The sequence below is a fragment of the Accipiter gentilis genome, chromosome 19 (assembly GCF_929443795.1).
Source record: "Accipiter gentilis chromosome 19, bAccGen1.1, whole genome shotgun sequence".
Taxonomy (NCBI): Eukaryota; Metazoa; Chordata; class Aves; order Accipitriformes; family Accipitridae; genus Astur; species Astur gentilis.
In genome coordinates, this window is record NC_064898.1 from 4,267,501 (window position 1) to 4,289,533 (window position 22,033).

Here is a 22,033-nt window from a genome sequence, read left to right on the forward strand (position 1 = left end):
TGGTGGACTTTAAAGCACAGCACACACTTAGAGCTGCATAATCTGCTCGGAAGGTAACACGCTTTGCTCTGAGCACCAAGGGGCTGACATGGAGAACAGCAGCTGTTTCCTTTGCAAAAGGAACACAGACAAGACACAATCGCTCTCATTGACACATTGTCAGGAAGGGAATAATTATTTAAAGCACAAACCAATGCTGGAAGAAGAATAAATGGCAATAGCCAGCCATGAAAAACATCAAGATCAAAATCAGATTTGTAATCGGCACCACAAAGAATTTCTAGAACAGTGCTCTAGCACACATACAGCTAAAAATCCACCCAGCCAGCTCCTTTGCAGATGGGCTGGTTTATTATAGGCAGGATGTGAGAAGGCAGCCCTTTTTTTTGACCTGTACTCTTTGATAAAAAGTGTTTGAATATATCCTGAGGCAGGAAGATCTGATTCAGAGTGCTACCTAGTTGAGTTCAGAGTGCAACCATAGAGTTGATTCTGAATGAAAAGCTGTAAATCTCTAAGTAAGTGCCACAGTTGTGCCTTTCCCAAATCAGAACACACAGACTGACAAGCTTATGTGATGCATGAGGTGAAGAAACACGTAAAATATAATCCCCTCAAGTGCTCAAAGCCATTAGACATTTGGAAATTTACCCTGTAACATCGATAAAACCTCCAAAATAATAGTGGGTAACTTCTGCTTACTAATCATATTTGCTACATGCCCACCTAGTGTATTTCTAATTGACAGAAAACAGATACAATACTTTGTATTGTCTTTACAGCAAATAAAAAGCTGCATTTTAAAACTAGTCTCAAAACAAAAAGTCCAGTAACCACCAAATTCCAAACAGTTTCTTTGGTCATGGGGTTTTCATTCAATCTCAGCTGAATTCTCACTTGCACAGGATCAGAGGCAGCAAAACATTTACGGAAACAGACAAATCTGCACAGTGTCATCTTTAGTTAATTGTTTCAGAAAAAAGGCAGCAAAGAACTTGCAGCACTAACATATTTCATCTCATCCTAACTTTAATCTCAAACGCTATTTATTTGCTCTTGGAGCTTCTATACACATGTGTACCCACACTGTATCCCACGCAGCTGCAGATGGAGGACTCCTAACATCTGTTTGCGGAGGTGCTGCCAGTGGTGACCAGAGATTCTGGCTTCTGTCTAAGCATATATGCACAGCAGATGTGTCCCCATACCTTTCTCTGCTATTAACCTCGTGTACTGGGTTTGCGTGGCAAGGTTTTGGCAGCGGGTGTGTTACAGGGGTGGCTTCTGTGAGAAGCTGCTAGGAGCTTCCCCCATGTCCGACCGAGCCAATGCCAGCCGGCTCCAAGACAGACCTGCCGCTGGCTGAGGCCGAGCCCAACAGTGACCCTGGTAGCACCTCTGGGCTAATGGATTTAAGAAGGGGGGGAAAAAATGTGCAATTGCAGCCAGCAAGAGGAGAATATGTGAGAAACAACTCTGCAGACACCAAGGTCAGTGAAGGAGGGGGAGAAGGTAACTGGTGAGTGATCTCTCCTGCCCTTATCTCAACCCACGAGCTCTCGTTATATTTTCTCTTTCCTGTCCAGCTGAGGAGGGGAGTGACAGAGCAGCTTTGGTGGGCACCTGGTGTCCAGCCAGGGTCAACCCACCACACCTTATTATAACCCTTACCACCAGGACTTTCTCATCTTCCAGTGCGGTCTCTTCCTCACGTTGCCCTACGCATTCTGCATCACACCAACCCCAGGCTGGCTGCTTCACTCACCCCTGGGTCTCTGTCATGTCCCGAGCCAGTGGTGAAAGGAGCTCCCACTTCACAGGGGCAGGTAGCTGCAATCCAGTCGGTCACAGATGGTATCCACACTTGAAGACAGCTTCCCACTGCTTGGAGAAACCTCTGCAACAAGTAGTCGGGGCTGGGAGACACACTGCTTTTTAGTGGTTTGCATATATAGAAACCACTGGTTGGAAAACTCCGCAGGAAAATCCTATCACTTATCCTATCAAGTCTTGCAGAGGCATCCATTTTATTCACTGATAAATCAAACTCCAATTTTGGTCAGCATTTTTTTTTTTTTTTTAATAAGGGAATTCACAAACAGGCAAACATTTCACCAGCAGTACCCTGGCACTTTCCATTCAGAATCCATTGATTTGTTTTCTATTGTAACATTACCAATTACAACATTTAAAACAAAGAAGGGGCTCAAGTTCTTTACAAAGACTTATATTTCAAGAATGAAACCATTTATTGTCTGAAGTGCCAGTTTGATAAATATGTATGTAATTGCAAAAGAAATAGCTTGGCAAGGCGAGTTCAGTGCCACTGACAGTTTTTCAAACACTTTTTGAACCTGGTCTGAGAAATCCAAGACCATTTAAATCTGTAGCCGTGCCTTCTAGTAACAATTATGTTCAACTGCACCTATTGCAAGAGTAAGACTGAGGACTTAATGTTTTGAAATTGGGATCTAAAACAATGAAGAAATGCAGAATACCTTTAAAAAAACAGCTGAAACAAAGACCTGCTGATAAAATCCTTGTTATTTCCGAGTACAAGAAAAATGTACAGCTAATCTTATTTAGCATACAATAACCTCAGCAATGTGTCTATGAATTTAAAAGAGACAGCAGAACAAAAGCTATACAAATCCAGTAACACCAAGATGTGAATCCCTCTGCTTACTCACCGCTGTCTTGCCACATTTTCCATTACTTTCTTCCTATTGACCTTGCCTCTCCTTGGCACTGTCACATATGGACAGGGATGCACTGCTATAGCCATGAAAAACTCCTAGTGACAACAGTAATGGGTGCTAACGTACAGTTAACTTTAATTCTTAGAAACATTTATTAGTGAATTTGCAGCTATAAATAACTAAAAGTTACATCTGATATTCTTTCTTAGTGCTGCAAACTCTGGCCCAAATCTTACTAATTTTACTTAAAAAGTTACCTGGCTCAGAAGAATATTCTGCCAAATTATATTTTCAGTTACCCAGGACAAAAACTCAGTACATGCTGTAACATTAAATAGGAAAATTTCTACCACGTGTCCACCCTTCCTTGGATCTGAGGGCTGTATACATCAGGGTGAGCTTGTAGAACAGTAATTCTGAGAAGAGTAGAGTTCCTAACAGAATACCCACCTCAAGTTTAGTGTTGCAAATGATCTTTTTATCAAAGGATACAAACATCCTTGATTACAGAAGGTACTTCTTTTTTTTTTTTAAATGTCAGACAAAATAACTTCAGGAGTTGGGTGATCTTGTAAAATAAACCCCTACTATCTAAATAATATTTCTTACACCATTACATCATCAAGACTACTGAATTTTATTATTTCTCAAACTCAGTAGAGTATGGATAAGTTTTCCATATTAAAAGCAGCAAAAATCAAGACTCATAGGAGCTTTTAATTAAAAATCATCATGATATCTCACAGCTAAAATAACTGTTTCTCAGAAAAATAAAATGCATTAAAACCTTGTCTGCTACAATAAGATTGTAAGAAAAAAAATACCTCAAATGTCAATTGTTCAAGTACAGCCAGTGTGCAATTAAACTAGTTAGAAAATATAATTTAATAGTGCTTTGTTTCAAAATATACATAATATTGAAAAGTACTTAAAACCGAGAAAGTGAATATTTACCAAGTTTCAAACAGAGTTTCATCAAAATGAGGTAAATCTATGTCACCTGCCATTGAGCTTGGTGCTGAAATGGAGAACAGGTCTTCAAGGATATCCTCCCTAGTAGGACTTTCAAAAGCAAGTTTTTTCACACTAGGTTTGCTTATTGTATGAAGTTCCAAATTACTGTCCTTTACAGGACTGTAATAATTGTGGTCCTCACTTGTCACTGCTGCTTGTGGTACACTGGTCTTCTCATTGGACGCTGTCGTTGCAACAGTGCTATCCACCATTTCCATATACATACATTCATCTTCACTTTTTGGAGCCTCTAAGGAAGCAACAGTTGAAGTAGGGGACAGTAATTCCGCCAGGATTTCATCATTGTTATTATGGCTAGTGCACCCTGATACAGAGTTCGCATTAAATTCAGATGCATTATCTGCGACATCAATCTGATACTGCAGTTCCCTTAAAAAGCTCTGCAATAATTCACTGTCATTGTGAGATTCAGTCTGCGATGAGGTGCTTACATCTCTACTCACAGGTTTTTCATGTTTCATCTGTTCCACTGCCAGCCTATCCAGTGAAGCCAACTTCTTCTTTTTAGCATTAAGTTTTTTTAACAGTTTTAGGCGAAGTTTTTTTGTTTTGTCACTATCTGACTCTTCTGCCTTCCCAGAATTATAGTGAGGTGAATGGAACTGAGACACTTTACCTGAGGTACCCAACGTACTTCCTGACTTATTCCGAGTTGGACCTTCAATAGTGGTATGACTTGCTGTTGGAAGACTAGTGCTTTGAGAAAATCCTTTGAAATTTGATAAAGGATGAGTATTATTACTCTGAGGAACCACTGACTTTGGGGTCTCAGCTGTTTTGTTTGTACTTCTGCTTTGAAATCCACCGAAGTTACTTGCTCCCTTAACTGGCAACCGCACTTCACTTATTTTTTGCATTGAGGGAGTTTTGCAACTTCTGTCATTCTTGAGAGCTGAGGCACTTGAAGGCATGAAAGAAGTATTCTTGCTTAATAATTTCTTTACCCAGCTTCCTACAAATCCTCTTTTTTGGTCTTTGTGTGAAGGCTGAAAGGAATTATTGGAAGAAGAAGAATTGGCAACCTGAGAATTAACTACAATTTTGCTTGCATCTTTCAAGTCAGGTGATTTTTGTATAATATTCTCTACTGGAGACAACTTCGTGTTTAGCTGTAGTTCTGAATTTACTCCATGTTCTCTGTTAGGTAAATTAGTTCTGTCATTTATTCTTTGAGCAAGCGATGAGTCAGATGGGTCGGGGTTGGGGGTTTTGGGCACAGGAGAAGTAATATTTGCTGAGTTCAACTCTTCTAGAGGTAAGCAAATGCTGGAATTTTCATGTAACATGCATTTATTGTTCATAGCTAGACTAGTTGCAGCAAACTCTCCTGTGTATAGAGTGTTAGGTGAAAAAGCTGATTCCTGCTGTTGAGGTGTGCCCACTTCAACAACAAGGTTATTTCCCACCGTCTGTCCATTCAGCAGCGATTTACCTTCTGAGTCAACTTGAATTTCTTCAAGCATCAGTGTTACAAGATCATCATGTGCCAGATCTTCTAAACCATGATGTACAATACTTTCATCCTCAGCTACCCGCTGCTGTTTCTTATCTGGAGTTCTCACAGCATCCTCTTTGGGATGTTCTTCAGGTATTTTGTCTAGAGTGTTATCAAAACCACAGTGCAATGCTGTGGAATTTGAGTGTACATTATTAAGAGGAAAATCTTCTATGTTTTTACTCTGGAACTGTGAATTCAGTTCTTCTGGCACATGGGATGTTTTCTTTTCCCAGATAACAATATGAATCTCTGAAGGAGGAACTTCAAATCTTTTATGTCTCTTGCAATATGGCCCCTTTAAATCATCACACTCAAGCCAAGTTCCTGAAAAATAAATAGCAACCAGTGGAGAGACTCAGAGACTTTTAAAATGGAAGTCACTATCCTCAGACACTTGTCAAATATTTTTATCAACCCATTCCCCTGACAAGCAGAAAATAAAGGTGTTTTTTTCTCCATTCTTTATTATATCAGAGAAAACTGGGAGATCGCCACGGTAAAAAGATCAAACACAAGCAAAATTTGATGCAATATTATTACAGGTTAGAGTAGGTCAACAAAAAAACAAAGCTAAGGTGTGGTTTTTTTCTGAGCTAATGATGCTGACATCTTGTCTGAAAATACACGCACAGGTCTGAGGGAAGAACTATGTCTCAAATTAAGTTTCTCTGTAGACCTTTACATTGCCGGGGTGGGAGGCACAGGGGTTTAAGAGAAACTGCTCTTTTTTAATAATCTGCCTCATCATCTGCAAATTCTTCATAGATCATGAGCAAATATTTCACAGCTTTAAGAATTTCAAAATAGGTGTCTATGATGTATAGGATGTTCCTAACTAGGCACTTCCCAGCTGCTTCCTCTTCTTATTTCTTCTTAAACTCTGGCAGTATGATTTAGACCCTTTTCATTTTGTCTCAACACTCGGTAAGATTGCACTCCATTCTCTCTACAGAAGTGTGAGAATCAATATATCAACTTTTCACCTTCTCTGATTATGGAGTTCCCATCAATGGTACAACCATCATACCATTAGTAAAGTTTCTAGCATGGATTTGTGCCTCCTTCCCCTCAGGTGCAGTAAAGTTCACAAATTAAAAGAAACTTCATTAATGGTGGTAGTTCCATAGGTTCCCTTGCTTCCAGCCAAGAGCGGATTAATAACTGGCTTCAAAATAACTGATACCATTTGTCCCACAGCAATGCTCAGACTGTATTTTTTAACGTCTACAAAGTTATGAAGGGAAACAGCTCTACCCAGATAACTTTTTGCCAGTGAGTAAAGCGTAGGACAGAACACTGCTGAATAAATCAGTTAAACCTTCACTCTGAGTAACAAACTTCCCACAATTATTCATAAAATTTTAATATGAAGTTTAGAATACAGACAAAATAAATCCTCGTTATTATATATTGACTGCTGAGACTACTGCAGTAACCCATAAAACAGTATTTGATGTAGACTCATGAAGTATTATAACAGAATTTATGGTTCTTACCATCAGGATTCAAAGACCAGGTTATGAAGTGCTTCTTATCTGTTTGATACTGAACAATAGAGGTTATTTGGTAGGTGTCTTCTTCAAACTGAAATGAATAGTTCTTCAGGTTGTTATGTGGCAAGCCTTCTACAAAATGTAACATTAATATTGAGGGTATTCTATAATAAAGAAACAATAAAGAACCAGTTTATTACAGCAAAATAGTGGCAAAAGTTCCTAATGAAAAAGTAAGGCATCTCAAAGAGTATGTAGTTCTGCCCTTATTGTTCTACTTCCACACAGGACTCTTCAGATTGCACAGTAGTAAAGGCATAAGAATACCCCAACTGGATAGTACATTTTGTTATAGATTAGGGGAAAAAACAACACCACATAAGGGATTTTGGGGAGTGGGAAAAAGGTGAAAAAAACCAGGAGACAACTGTGCCATAACCACAGTAGGAATGGACATTGTTCCCAAATCAAATTAGTAAACAGATGATCAAACAACAGTTTTATCCACCAACAACAAGCGTTATGAAAAGGCTGACACTGGATATCAGCTGTATATAGTCACTACTTCGTAGTAAGTATTTATGACCTGGCTCAAATGCAGGTGCTGGTCAGCATGTTAAACACTGTTCTATGTTTCATGTTTATTAAATGCTGAAATGGCAAAGAGTGTTTAAGAATGATCTAGAAATCTTAAAAACTGAGTATTTACCAGAGTTTAAAGTTTAGAATCTCTGTAAAACCAAGATAATAGTTTGGTTTTGAAAGTGATATGCTCGATACATTAAGTCTCAGAATTTTATGTATTTTATCTTCAAGTTCACATATTCAAACTTACTTTTCCAAAATCATCTGTCTTCTTTGAGATCTATCACTACAGTTATTACATGGTCCAATATGAACAGCATTAAGTGGATGCCAATCAGGGATTATATTTGTGAATGTTGTTAGTGTTTTCCTAAATCTGGACATACACACACACACACACACAAAAAAAAAAAAAAAAAAAAAAGAGAAAGTTGAGTTGCTGATCAGAAAACAATAATTATACACACTTTACCAGGAGAAAAAAGTTATAAAAATGTTATGACAAAGCCAAATTCTATTCATATTCATGCCAGTTGTGTGAATTCCACTGTGACTGCATCACATCCAAGTCAGCACTGAATTCAGTTCTGCCAAACAGTATCAGTCACCGTTTGTTTTCACCAGCTCTGTGGCCTTCAGTTTCACATTATCTGCTCTCCCTTAGCATGTTATCTCTGTTTCCTTTCCAACATAAGACAGAGCTTGTACCAGGATCTGCATAATTTTACTAGCTAATACAGAATCTCAAGGAGAGAAGGAAGTGGTAACAAATTACCTCAGAATCCACGTTATACAAGGTCTTGTTTTCAAAAACCAGTACATTCAGAGCAGAGATTACACAGAGGTTATATTGTATGAAAGTACAATGTATGGGATATTAAAGTGAAATAACGTAGTTTATTCATTCATTAGCCACAGAAAGGGCTTCCTTTATATTCAACCTAACCTAGATTTTTCAGCTTCTTAAAAAGACACAGTATGTAACAAAGGCTCTTGAACACATCCTATTAACCAGGACTACATATTAGCTAGCAGTGCAACAGATAGCATTAATCTCATCTCACTCGGGGATCTAGAATTTTATTGTATAAACCTAAGATAGTGGAGAGAAACAGGTATTTTTCAAATAAAGTGAGCTGTCTTCTGAAGGTGTCTCTCTTTTTCTTCTGACTCTAAAAAGAGCCTAAATTACTAGCTTGTACCTGCAACTACACAGAACTAAATCAATTCTCAAGAAATTACTTCCCTGTAATACTATTTTAAAATAGATAAATCATGTGAGAGAATCTCTGATTCTTTGTAATCCAAATGAATATTACAGATATTCTTCAATAGCAAAAGTGTACTAGGCATATATTCTTTAGAACCACAATTTGTATACTCGCAGCAAAATACCAGAGTGAGCATGGCCAGGGAATCACACGGATACCTATTATTTCTTTCTTAGTTAAGTGATAACGTGGTTTCCTAAGACATGACATAGCAGTAAACTATTTGCAAACGTAGCCTAAAAAAGTGGATCATGTAAAACTTCACCAACAAGCTTAAGCTGTACAAAACCTGGAGATCTGTAGAAAATAAACTATTACATGCAGATTTAAAAAGGTAAGGTAGAACAGTTATATAGAAGCTACTTAAATAAAAATCTCACCGGTCCTGGTATTTGTAGCCACAACATACACATTCAAACTTCCATGAAAATGAATGCAAGAATAGTTTCTCAGCTTGTTGATCCAGTTTTAAGAGTAGAGGGAATGCAAACACTGGACTCTCCTTCTGACCTTCAAAGATGGGGCAGAAAAAACAGTCACTGAATATTTGAAATCAGCTTTCAGTACTTCAAAAAGGAAGAAAATAAGCTTATTGCTATGATTTTAATACCAGTTATCCCTTCAAGGCTGTATTTCTAATCCTCATAGCAAAGGGATTGATCCATGTTATGAGGTTGTTATCAATGACAATTTCATGGCTGAAGCATAGTTACAAAGATGAGAATACGCTCTCTAAAATGTCAAAAACAGTCAAGGGACAAACCAGCTGATCACACTGTAAAGTATGTGTATGTCACCAATAAAACAAAATGTATCTACAAACTGTCTTGTATGCATATGTACATACATATTTTTATGTACTGACATACAAGGCTCTACATGTAGAGCTTCCTGAAAGTAAATACTGAGATGCTGCACTAATTACTTACCTAGCTCACACTTAAGCTGAGGCTGAAGCTGTGTAAACATTCTGTTTCTGATTTCATTGAGATGAGATTCTGCTTTTGGAAGAACATCTAAAGAAAAAAGTATATCTGTATTCATGTATTTATGTGTAACAGCCCCACCCTTTCACACACATCTGTACCCATAACACTCATTCTCTGCAATCTGATACCGTCCATATTGACCCATACTTGCCTAAAACTGCTGGTAAAATAGCCAATGCTTGGTATTAATTGATTTGAAAATTAGAGAAGAATTTACACAAGTTATACACATTTTACTGCAGTCTGCTAACCAGAAATTACTTGACCTGACTTAAATTATGGCTAACAGTGTGTACCAACAGCTAGATAGTAACAACATTTAAGGATAGTGCAACCAGACATTACAAACTCTGGAGATTTGGAGATTAAAAGTAGATTTTAAAACCTAAATATTAAGATCAAAAGACCAAAAATTTGCTTACATGCTTTCTAATGATGTTATACAATTCATAATAAAATATTTAAATGTGTTGTTCCAGATTAAATGCTAATTTCCTAGTCAGCCTTTAAAACAGTAAAAATAATTTTTAAAAAATATGTTTTATATATCTTAGTATATCTTTTAAATTTGCAAGTTACATTGTTTCTACACAAACACATTCTTTAACCACAAGCAAGAACATGACTTCTGCTACACAATCATGATGATAACCTCTACAAATTAAAGGAAGGATTTAGAGTAGCTGTTGAAACTATTATCTTAAAAAATCTATGATATAAAAAAGGTAAACAGAAGTTTCTTGCAGCTTTATTGCTTTTGATTGTTTTTAAAAACAACTGTATGTAAAAGATGCTGCAAAATTACACAGAAGGGCCGAATAAATACTACACTTTTTCTCCACAACAGTACTCTTCATCCAATCCCCTCTCCACTGTAGCCCAAATAAACGGATTTGTTTTGCAGCAATTCCTGGAAATGAAAAGGTTTAACTTAATCTCAAACGACACTATATTCCAACACCTAACATCTCCATTTAAGGGTTCTTGGACACCAGAGCTCCTTGGCAAACAGAGCACAACAGAGGTGAAAGAAAAACATCTCAGACAGGTTCTGCAATGGTAGAGGGCTTCCAGGTAATAGCTGAAAACCTAAAATCAAGCAGCCTGACTTTCTGGCAAGCAGAGTATATGAACTACTCCAGAATCTTTTTGGATTTCTTTTTTCCCCCCTCTGTAAAATAGTATGCTTTCTCTGCCACAAGGTGGATTAAACCATTTTTGATAGACTTATTATTTTTCCCAGCAAAGATAGGACATTTTTTTAAGTTATCAAATGCTGTTCTGGGACTATAATCTCTATATTCAAAACCACACTTTTCTTGGAATGCCTGTGGGGAAAAAAATAATCATGAAAGGTACTGGCTTACCAGAGATCTGTATTAATGCTCTAACAGATGAACTCTTAGAAGTTCAGACTTATGACAGCAATGGGTCAATTCAAGAGGACTAACCATAGAATGGTTTGGGTTGGAAGGGACCTTAAAGATCATCTAGTTCCAACCCCCCTGCCATGGGCAGGGACACCTTCCACTAGACCAGGTTGCTCAAAGCCCCATCCAGCCTGGCCTTGAACACTGCCAGGGATGGGGCAGCCACAACCTCTCTGGGCAACCTGTTTCAGTGCCTCACCACCCTCACAGTGAAGAACTTCTTCCTCACGTATCATCTAAATCTACCCTCTTGCAGCTTAAAGCCATTATCCCTTGTCCTATCACTACATGCCTTTTTACAAAGTCCCTCTCTAGCTCTCTTGTAGTCCCCCATTAGGTACTGTAAGGCTGCTGTAAAGTCTTCCTGGAGCCTTCTCTTCTCCAGGCTGAACAACCCCAACTCTCTCAGCCTGTCTTCATCAGATAGGTGCTCCAGCCACCTGATCATCTCTGTGGCCCACCTCTGGACCCGCTTCAACAGGTCCATGTCCTTCTTATGTTGGAGGCCCCAGAGCTGGATGCAGTACTCCAGGTGAGGTGTCATGAGAATGGAGTAGAGGGGGAGAACCACCTCCTTCAACCAGCTGGCCAGGCTTCTTTTGATGCAGCCCAGGATACAGTTGGCTTTCTGGGCTGCAAACACACGTTGCCAGCTCATGTTGAGCTTCTCATCAACCAACACTCCCAAGCCCTTCTCCTCAGCAAAACCAGATCTTAGTTTAAGAGTCTTAAACTGAATCCACAGTACAGAAAATGATCAAAGACCATACTAGTAGATTACAGTGACACATCCTCCTCTGACTCCAGCTGCGCTGCCTAGAAGGTTGCCCCCAGTTGCCCATCACTGCCCCTGTGCTGGGAGGTTAAAGTCCTCGAACCTGTTAATCTGCACATCTGAGTAGTCACTAATCCTTTCCAGAAAATATGAACCAGGTTAATGTGTTTGACTAATTTTGACTGAAACAGGTTAGGAAGCACTATCATCCACAGCACAGCTTGCAGACCTCAGAGGAAGCATTCCTTCAATGAGCACAGCTGGAGCCAGAAGAGAACATATGTTCCCAACTTTACTATTTTTTGTGTGACAAAGCAACTTATACAACAGAAATTATTTTGAAGATTAAGATTAGAACAGCATCCTCATATGTTAACCAACAGAGGGGAAGGAAACAAAGTAAGGCTCAATTACACAAACAATTCATAAATTCTCTATGTGGGATATGACAAAAAAATTCAAGAGACGCTTAGTGTTTGATGCTTTCAAAGTGTGCATGTTTGCCCCAAGAAAAACAATATCAGAGGTTACTGGGATTCTGCCAGATAAAGCACACTACTCTGCAAATTCACGGTAATGAGTTGTAACTCATTCTTTTGTGATCTTGAAATAGAACAGAGGCATATTTGCTAAATTCCATATATTTGTAGCAGATCAGATCAGTCTGAATACGCAGAAACAGCAGCTAAATTTACTCACCTTTTACTTTACTCATTTTACAGGTATTCAGAAGCACAGTTGCTTGATTATATTTTGTTAAGAGTTTCTGGAGTAAACATTTTCCATCATTATAGTCTTCTGCTAGAGCAAATTTTAATGTTTCTAAGTGTACCAGCGCTGACAAAATACAATCTAACCAACAAAGATTATGCATGTTTCTCCACTGAAGACATAAATCTGTGTTATTAGTGGAACCTTTACCATCTTTGAGCAAAATTTCTGATGTTGTTGAGCAAAGTTCAGAATTTGGCAAGAGTTGTATTCTGCAGCTAGAAGTCTTAGGCGGACTTTCTTGGTAGTTGTTGGCGTTGGTGGTTGTTTCAAAATCCACCTTCTGCACGCAGGACTCCACGTTGTTACTAGGTTTTTGCTGGTCATTTTGTAACACATCATGTAGGCTTGACTTGGGAATACATAAGCTATTCTGATAGCATTTAACAACAGGGTCTGTATTAATAGAATGCTCAACGTCTACCACATTATTAGTTCTTGCTTTTTTTGGATGTGATTGAACAGGAGAAAAGTCACTGATGTTACACAATTTCCTTTTCTTATGAGTAGATGAAACTTGATGATTTTCTGAATCAGCAGAAGTAATTATGCTGTTTAATGGTTTATAACCAAGTGGGTAGATACACTACAGGAAAGAAAAAAAGTTACAGTGAAATCAATTTCAGGCGAACAAAAGCTAAAAAAATCACATACCATACTCTTGAAATGGAATATAGGATTTCTGTAAAGTGATATTTTAATGAAATCAATACATAAATTCAACATATGTATGACAGAAAGGGTGTTTTATCCAACCACTGTCTTATAAGCAATTGTGAAGTAAATTTATCTGTAGTGATAATCAACACTACTTTTCCAGTAAATGCTTCCAACCCCTGAAAACTACCTAATTTTGCTAAGGAGAGCCCTCTTCTCTTACTCGCCTAAATCCATTCCTTTAGGGTAAAGATTTGGCATTATCGACTTGTGCCTGAGACTACTGGTGCCAAAACTGGCAAGGTATCTCTCAGGCTAGCCTGATGCATTAGACGAGGTGTTTGTAGGGCCTTACATATATAGCTATTCTGCAACCAGAATATAGTCAAATCGCTATTACCAATCTCCAGAACGATACTATGATTATTTAAAAGCAGGGAGGGATGGGAAAAGCAACTCAGAGACCCATATCTAGTCTAGTCTACTAATTTAAGGGCACCAGTCCATATGGAATTGCTATACCCTCCCCCCCATACAAAGAGTGGTGGAGAAAGGAAAGGCAGCAAAATCATGACTCAAATATTGAGCAGCAAAGAAATCCAGCTAAGGTTAAACTTAAAAGGGGAAAAAAAATTAAAATAAAAACATTGTAATTATAATTACAAACCTATTTGCATTACCCAGACTTAAGGAAGGAAAAATGGGAGACTCACATCTGCAGGAGTCATGTATTAGTTACATGAATCATCAGATTTTTTCCTTGTATTCTAATTAGTACAAAGATTTATTTAGTACCACTTGTGTTCCTGTATTGGCTTTGTGTGGCAAGGTTTGAGGGGGGGGGCCTACAGGGGTGGCTTCGGTAAGAAGCTGCTAGAAGCTTCCCCTGTGTCCCACAGAGCCAATACCAGCTGGCTCTAAGACGGACCCACTGCCGGCCAAGGCCAAGCCCATCAGCGATAGTGGTGGCGCCTCTGTGATAACAGATTTAAGAAGGAAAAAGAAAAGTTGCTGGGACAGACAGAAACGGCAGCCAGAGAGAGGAGTGAGAACATGTAAGAGAAACAACCCTGCAGACACCAAGGTCAGTGCAGAAGGAGGGGGAGGAGATGCTCCAGGCGCCGGAGCAGAGATTCCCCTGCAGCCCGTGGGGAAGACCACGGTGAGGCAGGCTGTCCCCCTGCGGCCCAAGGAGGTCCACGGTGGAGCATATCTCCACCTGCAGCCCAGGGAGGACCCCATGCTGGAGCAGGTGGGTGCCCAAAGGAGGCTGTGACCCCGTGGAAAGCCCACGCTGGAGCAGGTTCCTGCCAAGACCTGCAGATCTGTGGAGAGAGGAGCCCACAGAGCAGGTTTTCTGGCAGGACTTGTGACCCCGTGGGGGACCCACGCTGGAGCAGTGTGCTCCTGAAGGACTGCACACCATGGAATGGACCCATGCTGGAGCAGTTCGTGAAGAACTGCAGCCCATGGGAAGGACCGACGTTGGAGAAGTTCATGGAGGACTGTCTCCTGTGGGAGGGACCCATGCTGGAGCAGGGGAAGAGTGTGATGAGTCCTGCCCCTGAGGAGGATGAAGGAGCAGAAATAACGTGTGATGAACTGACCGTAAACCCCATTCCCTGTCCCCCTGCGCCACTGGAGGGGGTAGGTAGAGAATCTGGGAGTGAAATTGTGCCTGGGAAGAAGGGAGGGGTGGAGGGAAGGTGTTCTGAGATTTGGGTTTATTTCTTATTGCCCTCCTCTAGTTGATTGGTAATAAATTGAGTTAATTTTCCCCAAGTTGAGTCTGTTTTGCCTGTGATGGTAATTGGTGAGTGATCTCTCCCTGTCCTTCTCTTGACCCACAAGCCCTTTGTTATATTTTCTCTCCCTTGTCCAGCTGAGGAGGGGGGAGTGACAGAACTGCTTTGGTGAGCACCTGGCATTCAGCCAGGGTCAACCTGCCACAGTTCCCTTGTTATATAAGCAAAACTCTCCTTTATTCATTTTAATCTATTCTTTTTAATCCTTTAGGGTAGCTAGCTATGCCTAAACACCACACATACACAGGTTAGTTATGGTTTTGTCTATATACAGGCAAACATCATCAAGCCTATGGACTCAAACGGGACTTGATTTCAACAGTCTGCTTACGACCAAAAAAAATCTTGAACTTAAAGAGGTGTAACCACTGAAGATAAAGGCCCCTGCACAACCAAATAAAACTGTTAATTAGTGTAATACCTGAGGATTTTCACAAAGAAAAATGGACTCTTGAAAATTAATGCGGTAAGTCCGTAAAACTTGGATCTGGCCCTTCTCTTTGCAGACTGGACAATATTCCTGTGCAGTTGCTTCCACAGGATTACAGTTCTAAATAAAAAAATAAAAAAAAAAAAAAACAAAAAAAACCCGCAATAGCATAAATTTATATATTTCATATATTATCCCAAGGTAAGACATACATACATACCAAGATAGAAAACCAACGTGCAACTTCTAAATATAATACCTAATACAATATAAAAAAGTAAACTAGATTTTTAAAAAAGTATTTATAAGATATACATTTGTATGGTAGTGTTCTAAATAAATTTATCTTTTGATTTAAATATTCAAATATTTAATAAGGTATCTTTAACAATGCAATTATGCAACATTTCATTCTACTTGAACTAAACCACAGGACACTTATTGCCAGGGAACATAAGCTCAGATCTTTGAAAGACAAATCAATTTTCATAGGAATGCAAACAGTTGTAAAAATAGTGCCAGTAAAAAAGTCATAGGCACAGATTTACTTAGAATAATCTTTCGCCATTGTTATAGATTTCCGTGGAAAATAATTTTGAGAATTTTTTTTGTAAAATTAAGACCAATTAAAATCTCTCAAAGCAGAGAAAAATATGAACTTTGCACACATGTAAAACAAGTTTCAACTGACTTTTCCCAAATACCCCACCATGTGGAGTGTCGATTTCCCTATACCAGTCCCTTCTCCAATCACTTGCAAACCATTTGTAGTCTTCTGGGTATCCATCATTCTGAGCCACTGGCTAATTTATGTCACTTGTTACAATGTCATGACCACTAAGGATTTTTCAAAGACTCCTGAAAAATAAGAAGTGAATAAAACAATTAAAGAAAAATTAGATTAAATTTTGGGAAAAAAAATATACCAACAATAACGCAGCCTGTATATCCTGTGGAAATTAATTCAGAAGAGTATTTTCTTAACTGAAAATACCTATTTTCTAATGCAGATTATTAACTCAAAACTTTAAATTAAGTCACGTAATAGATTTAACAGCTTTAGGCCCTGAATCTGCAAGCTTATCTATTCTTTGCATTCTACAAGGTCTCACATATTTTCCAAGTGCACTATACTTGGCAGAAATGTAGATGCCTTGCCTGGGCATCTCAGCTTACTGCATCTAGCCCTCAGAAAGAATGAGCTTCTTTAAAAATGGCTACAGTAGGATCCCATACAGTTATAGATGGTTGCTGAGGAACATTAAAAAAAAAAACAACCAAAAAACCCCTACTGTTGTATCTTTCAAAACAGTGAATTTATTGCATAATAAACTATTAAAAGTTCATCCTGTAAACACAACAATTTTTAACTACAGAAGGGCATTCTGCTGTTACTGCCACTTTCTGGAAACTTCTCCTAATGTTATTTTAACAACGTTACAAACTTCCTAGCAAACTAAAGCTCTTCCAGAAGTATCATTGCTATGTAACTCTACTGCATATTTTACAAATGACATTGACTATTCCCTTTCAAATGATTTCTCAAATTCAGGCCCAAATTTTGCCTTTCTCACATATTACACACAGACACATTTGTGGACGACAGATTCAGTATGAACCAGCTGCACATCAGAAGGCAGCTCCTTAAGTCAATTCCATCACTAGCACTGAGGCTAACTACACCCTGAATCAGCCAGAAAAACACAGAGGTTTAGAACTACAGGAACCCAATTCTGCCCCTGCTGACTTCAAATGGAACTAACTAGAATAAATACGTATCTCTTTTAAAAAGCGGGAGGAAGTTAAGGTAAGTTGAACTGCAAAGTCATGAACGTAATAGCTTTCCTTCTGCCATGACTGTTCTCCTTTCATTACTTCCACTGAATGACATCCTCTCCCACACCATGATGTCCTTTCAACCCTTTCTTACACTACAGCACTAACTCAGATTATAGTTCCTTTCAAAAAAAAAAAAAAATTTTTTCCCAAGGTATTCTTGGATCCCTGTGTAAATAACAGTTCAACCCAAAACCATTTATAATACTGGGCAAGGAGAGACCCGACAGAACTGGACAGAATGCTAAAAACCAACAGAGCATGAATAAAAAAAGCACAGTAGGAAAATGTAACAACTCATTTCAAATCAGTTCCCAATGGCTACTTAAGAGAGGGTCAAAATGAGATGACAGTGTGCCCTATTGACACTTCCAACGTGTTCAGCAGCACTTTTCTGAACTACCGGGCTGCAGCATGTAAAGACAGTATACCTTGACTTATAAAACTAATAGTTGTAAGGGAAGGTAAGAACATACAAATATCAACCCACATGCCTTAGAGCGCATGTTGTTTTCATTTTCAATGTAGAGTTGGAAGGTGTACAATAAACAGCACGGTCCCAGGCTCATTCAAGGTAAAAATTAATGAATTAGCTCAAAGTATACAAGCTTTTTGGACTATACAGGAAAGGCAAGCTCTCCAATTTTTCACACAGTGGCAACAGCACTATCGCACTGTGACTCAACTCTATTATCATATATTTGGTCTAGCCAGGAACTTGATTTTTTTTTTATGTATAATTACAAGTTGTGCAGATATCAACCACACTAAAACACATAACAACTTTACTCTCCATGCTATAGCTAGTAAGAAAATGTCAATTCCTTGGCCTGGAGCAGTCTCAGCTCTTCAGAGTAAATAAAATACATAGATCACATGACTGGAACGGTAGGCAATTTCTCACCACATAAATACAACACACACTCAAAAATGTTAATAACACTAACAACCCACAGGTTATTCCTTTTTAAGCATGCCTTGGTTTTACAAAACGTATTTATTTCTTTGCAAGTCCCTGTTTTCCCTGTCATCCCTCTCAAGAGGAAAGCAAGTTTTTTTTCAGTTATGTTCTCTGTTACTTCTGTTCTTCTTTTTAAAGCTTAAATACCGCTCTGAGATGTACAATACCTCCTGCAACTATGATGACCCAGCAATAGTACTACAGTACTGGAGTCCAAGACTTTTATTGCACTTATGAATATAATAAACATTAAAAAATATTAATTGTCCTTTTATTTCATAGACATACATACAATAAGCATACAAAACAGGTCTGCCAGTACTAGATACACAGAGTGGTACCAAGTGGCCTGCCTGTACATTTCAGTATTTGTAATATTATAGCAAGTTATTAGTGATCTTTGCACAATGTACAAAATGCAGGCATCAGATCAACAGTTGCCAAGAAAAACAGCCAATTAATAAAAGATTGCTGTATCAAGTACTAAACAACCCATTGGAGCATTACAGATGGGAAAGTACACAGGAATGCCCTTTCAAGCTTACTGGGTCATGTTTTAAACCATTTATGCTACTTTCCTTCTTTTATCCTGGATACTTGAAAAATGTAATGCAAAATATGCTATGGACCTGATGTTATTATTAAGGCTATGGTTATGTTTCCTTAAGTAGATGAGTTGATCTAAAGGCTTGCTGCTGCAGAATAGGGAGGTCTCTTTTTTTTTTTTTCTTCTTTTCCCACCACCTTCCCTGACAGCTCACATCATGAGACTTTCCACAAGCTAACTGAATGCACAAAGCAGTAAAAAACTCAATAAAGCACAAGTTTTTCTGCTATTCTTGTGAGTGAAATTGGCCTATGAAAAGATCTGATGAGCTACAGAGCTGACAGGGCAGAAGACAGAAAACAAGAAAAAGGTGAGAGACTGGAAAGATATGGGTTTGATGGACAGACTGTTAGATGGCTAAGGAATTGGCTGGATGGCTGCATTTGACAGCTCAATGTCCCAAGTAGAAACGGTAATGAGTGGTGTCCCTCCGGGGTCTGTACTGGGACCAGCACTGTTTAATATCTTTCTTCATCAATGACATAGACGGCGGGATCGAGTGCACCCTCACCGAGTTTGTGGATAACACCAAGCTAAGTAGCGCAGTTGATACCCTAGAGGGAAGAGATGCCATCCAGAGGGACCGTTACAGGCTGGAGAGGTGGGCCTGTGTGACTCATGAGGTTCAACAAGGCCAAGTGCAAGATCCTGCACCTGGGTCAGGACGGCCCCTGGTACCAATACAGGCTGGGGGATGAATGGATTGAGAGCAGCCCTGCAGAGAAGGATTTGGGGGTGTTGGTGGATGAAAACCTGGACATGAGCTGGCAATGTGTGCTCAAAGCCCAGAAAGCCAACCGTATGCTGGGCTGCATCAAAAGCAGCGTGGCCAGCAGGTCGAGGGAGGTGATTCTGCCCCTCTACTCTGCTCTGGTGAGACCCCACCTGCAGTACTGCATCCAGCTCTGGGGTCCTCAGCACAGGAAAGACATGGGCCTGTTGCAGCGAGTCCAAAGGAGAGCCACGAAAATGATCAGAGGGATGGAACACCTCTCCTACGAGGAAAGGCTGAGAAAGTTGGGGTTGTTCAGCCTGAAGAAGTGAAGGCTCTGGGGAGACCTTATTGCAGCCTTTCAGTACTTAAAAGGAGGCTTCTAAGAAAGATGGAGAGACTTTTTACCAGGGTCTGTAGCGACAGGACAAGGTGCAATGGTTTTAAATTTAAAAAGGATAGATTTAGATTGGACGTAAGGAAGGAATTCTTTACAATGAGGGTGGTGAGACACCGGAACAGGTTGCCCAGAGAAGTTGTGGCTGCTCCATCACTGAAAACGTTCAAGGTCAGGTTGGACTGGGCTCTGAGCAGCCTGATCTAGTTGAAGACGTCCCTGCCCATGGTAGGGGGGGGTGGACTAGATGATCCTTCCAACCCAAACCATTGCATGATTCTATGGTAAAAGAGCCATGGATCTTTTGATAATAGTGAGCTGTACCTTGTGAAACAGTACCTTATAAATAAAAATCAGTTACAAACTGCAGTAAGCAGGTGACAGAACACTGCTTACATTATAGTGAAAAGAACATGTCCTCTTTGTTTAAAGGCTAAAGGCACACTTAAGAATAACCTTCTTGTAAATCAACTTACAAGTCATTCCCTGATCAAGGGGACATTGAAAAGATTAAAAGAAACAAACAAAAGTCTGAGAAAAAAAGGAAACATTTCCATTGTGTTGTTAGTTACCTATCCTCTCCTTATACAAGAAGAAATCAGAGTATTAAGTTTTTTCTTTATCTGAGCTAGTAACTATAAATATTCAATCACAGCCCATCAAAAAAACCACAACCAAAACCAACAAAACCAAACAATTTTGGCCACAAAATGTATGCCATTAAGTGCAATAGTAACTAGACATCATTGCTGTCACAAAGTTACTCTCTCTACAGGGAAGCCTGTAAGTGCTGGGCAGAATTGCAAATCTGCCTTATGTGGCAGCGAACAGAAATTTCTTTCCTGCAAGAAGCCTAAGGCAGACTAAAGCAAATAAAGATAAAACTGATCAAGTTGCAAAATAAACCAGCATGCAGCGTTATTACTCCGCTGTTCTAAAAGTTTCCGATACAGTCAACCTCCTCATGTTAAATGCTTATATAGGTGTATGACAAGGGACAGGGACTACGCGTTTTGCTGACAAATCATTCAGCCCTTCTGAAAAAAACGTGCGTTAGCGTGGGAAGAAAACAGCCTCAACTAGCGCAGTTTATTACAGCTTCAGCCAAGAGGTGCGAGATTTCAGGAAGGGACTTGGCGTTGGCAAAGCCTCGGTCTCTGACCCAAGGCAGTGGAAACGAGGGGCACGGGGGTGGGATGCCAGCTAACGAGCTGCCAGGGCCGTGCTGGTTGCTGCCCTTCCTTCCACACCACGAGCTGCCCAACGCTTCCAGATGAACCTATGGCTTAAACAGCCTCCTTAGTTCCTAATCCACACTCAGAGCGATCCATATGCAATGGCAAGGCTGCAGAAGAAAAAAAGCGGTTGCGGAGTTAATTGTTCGAACATAAGAAAACCGTGCAAGGGGGGGATATACCTACATGCCCGCACCAGTACCTCACCAAAAGCACCTTCCAGCCTCCCCCGCCCAGAGGCAACGCACACCTTAACCGCACAGCTACTGACGTGAAATACTCAGTCGGCATTCAGAAAACCCCCGAGACAACCGCTCCGCCACGGCCCACCACCCAACAACCCTACCCCCGGGCCCGGCGCCGGGGCACGCCGCCACCAAGCCCCCCCCTCCCGGCGACACCGACTCGGTCCCGGGGCTCCGCTCTCTCACCTACCGCCGTGCCTCAGCTCCTCACGCCGCCGACTCCCGGCCCTTACAGCGATCGCGCTCTCCCCGGCGCCCTGCGAAGCACACAGCAGCCCTAAACCCCAGCTCCCCTCAGCCGCGGGGCCGCCCGCCTTCTCCTCAGCCATCTTTTCCGCCCGCCTTCCCCTCAGCGGTCTGATTCCCGCCCGCCTTCCCCTCAGCGGTCTATTCCCGCCCGCCCGCGCCGGCCGTTACTCCCCGCCGCCGTGAACTCGCCGGCCCTCACCTCAGCGCCAAGCGTGCTCCGCTGCGCCGTTTCCGGCGCGTCCCCGCCGCCATGCCGGCCCGCCCCGCTCCCGTCAGGCAACGGAGGCGGAGCCCGCCGGCGGGCGGGAACCGGGCTGCGCGGCGGTTGCGAGCAGCGCCTGAGGTAATTCTTC

At 40.4% G+C, this 22,033-nt stretch overlaps 1 protein-coding gene and 1 long non-coding RNA gene across 6 annotated transcripts in view; one reads left to right on the top strand and one right to left on the bottom strand.

Moving 5' to 3' along the window:
* Positions 1-2,075: 2,075 nt before the first annotated feature.
* On the bottom strand, positions 2,076-21,989 carry USPL1 (ubiquitin specific peptidase like 1). 5 transcript variants are annotated; one of them, XM_049822872.1, is made up of 10 exons: positions 21,880-21,989; positions 21,622-21,688; positions 16,130-16,296; positions 15,430-15,558; positions 12,475-13,132; positions 9,511-9,597; positions 8,962-9,091; positions 7,561-7,686; positions 6,729-6,889; positions 2,076-5,556 (listed from the first exon to the last, which is right to left on the bottom strand). In XM_049822872.1, the coding sequence occupies exons 3-10, from the start codon at positions 16,226-16,228 to the stop codon at positions 3,650-3,652; spliced, it is 3,297 nt and encodes a 1,098-aa protein (XP_049678829.1). In that variant the 5' UTR covers positions 16,229-16,296; positions 21,622-21,688; positions 21,880-21,989; the 3' UTR covers positions 2,076-3,649. The 5 variants fall into 5 exon arrangements, with proteins under 5 accessions (XP_049678829.1, XP_049678831.1, XP_049678832.1 ...); XM_049822874.1 differs by having other exon boundaries at positions 16,130-21,296; XM_049822875.1 differs by having other exon boundaries at positions 21,618-21,688.
* Positions 21,974-22,033, top strand: part of LOC126048207 (uncharacterized) — a 44,394-nt gene continuing 44,334 nt past the window's right edge. Inside the window, exon 1 of the long non-coding RNA XR_007508818.1 lies at positions 21,974-22,023. This is a non-coding gene — a long non-coding RNA (uncharacterized LOC126048207). The remainder of the gene's footprint in view (positions 22,024-22,033) is intronic.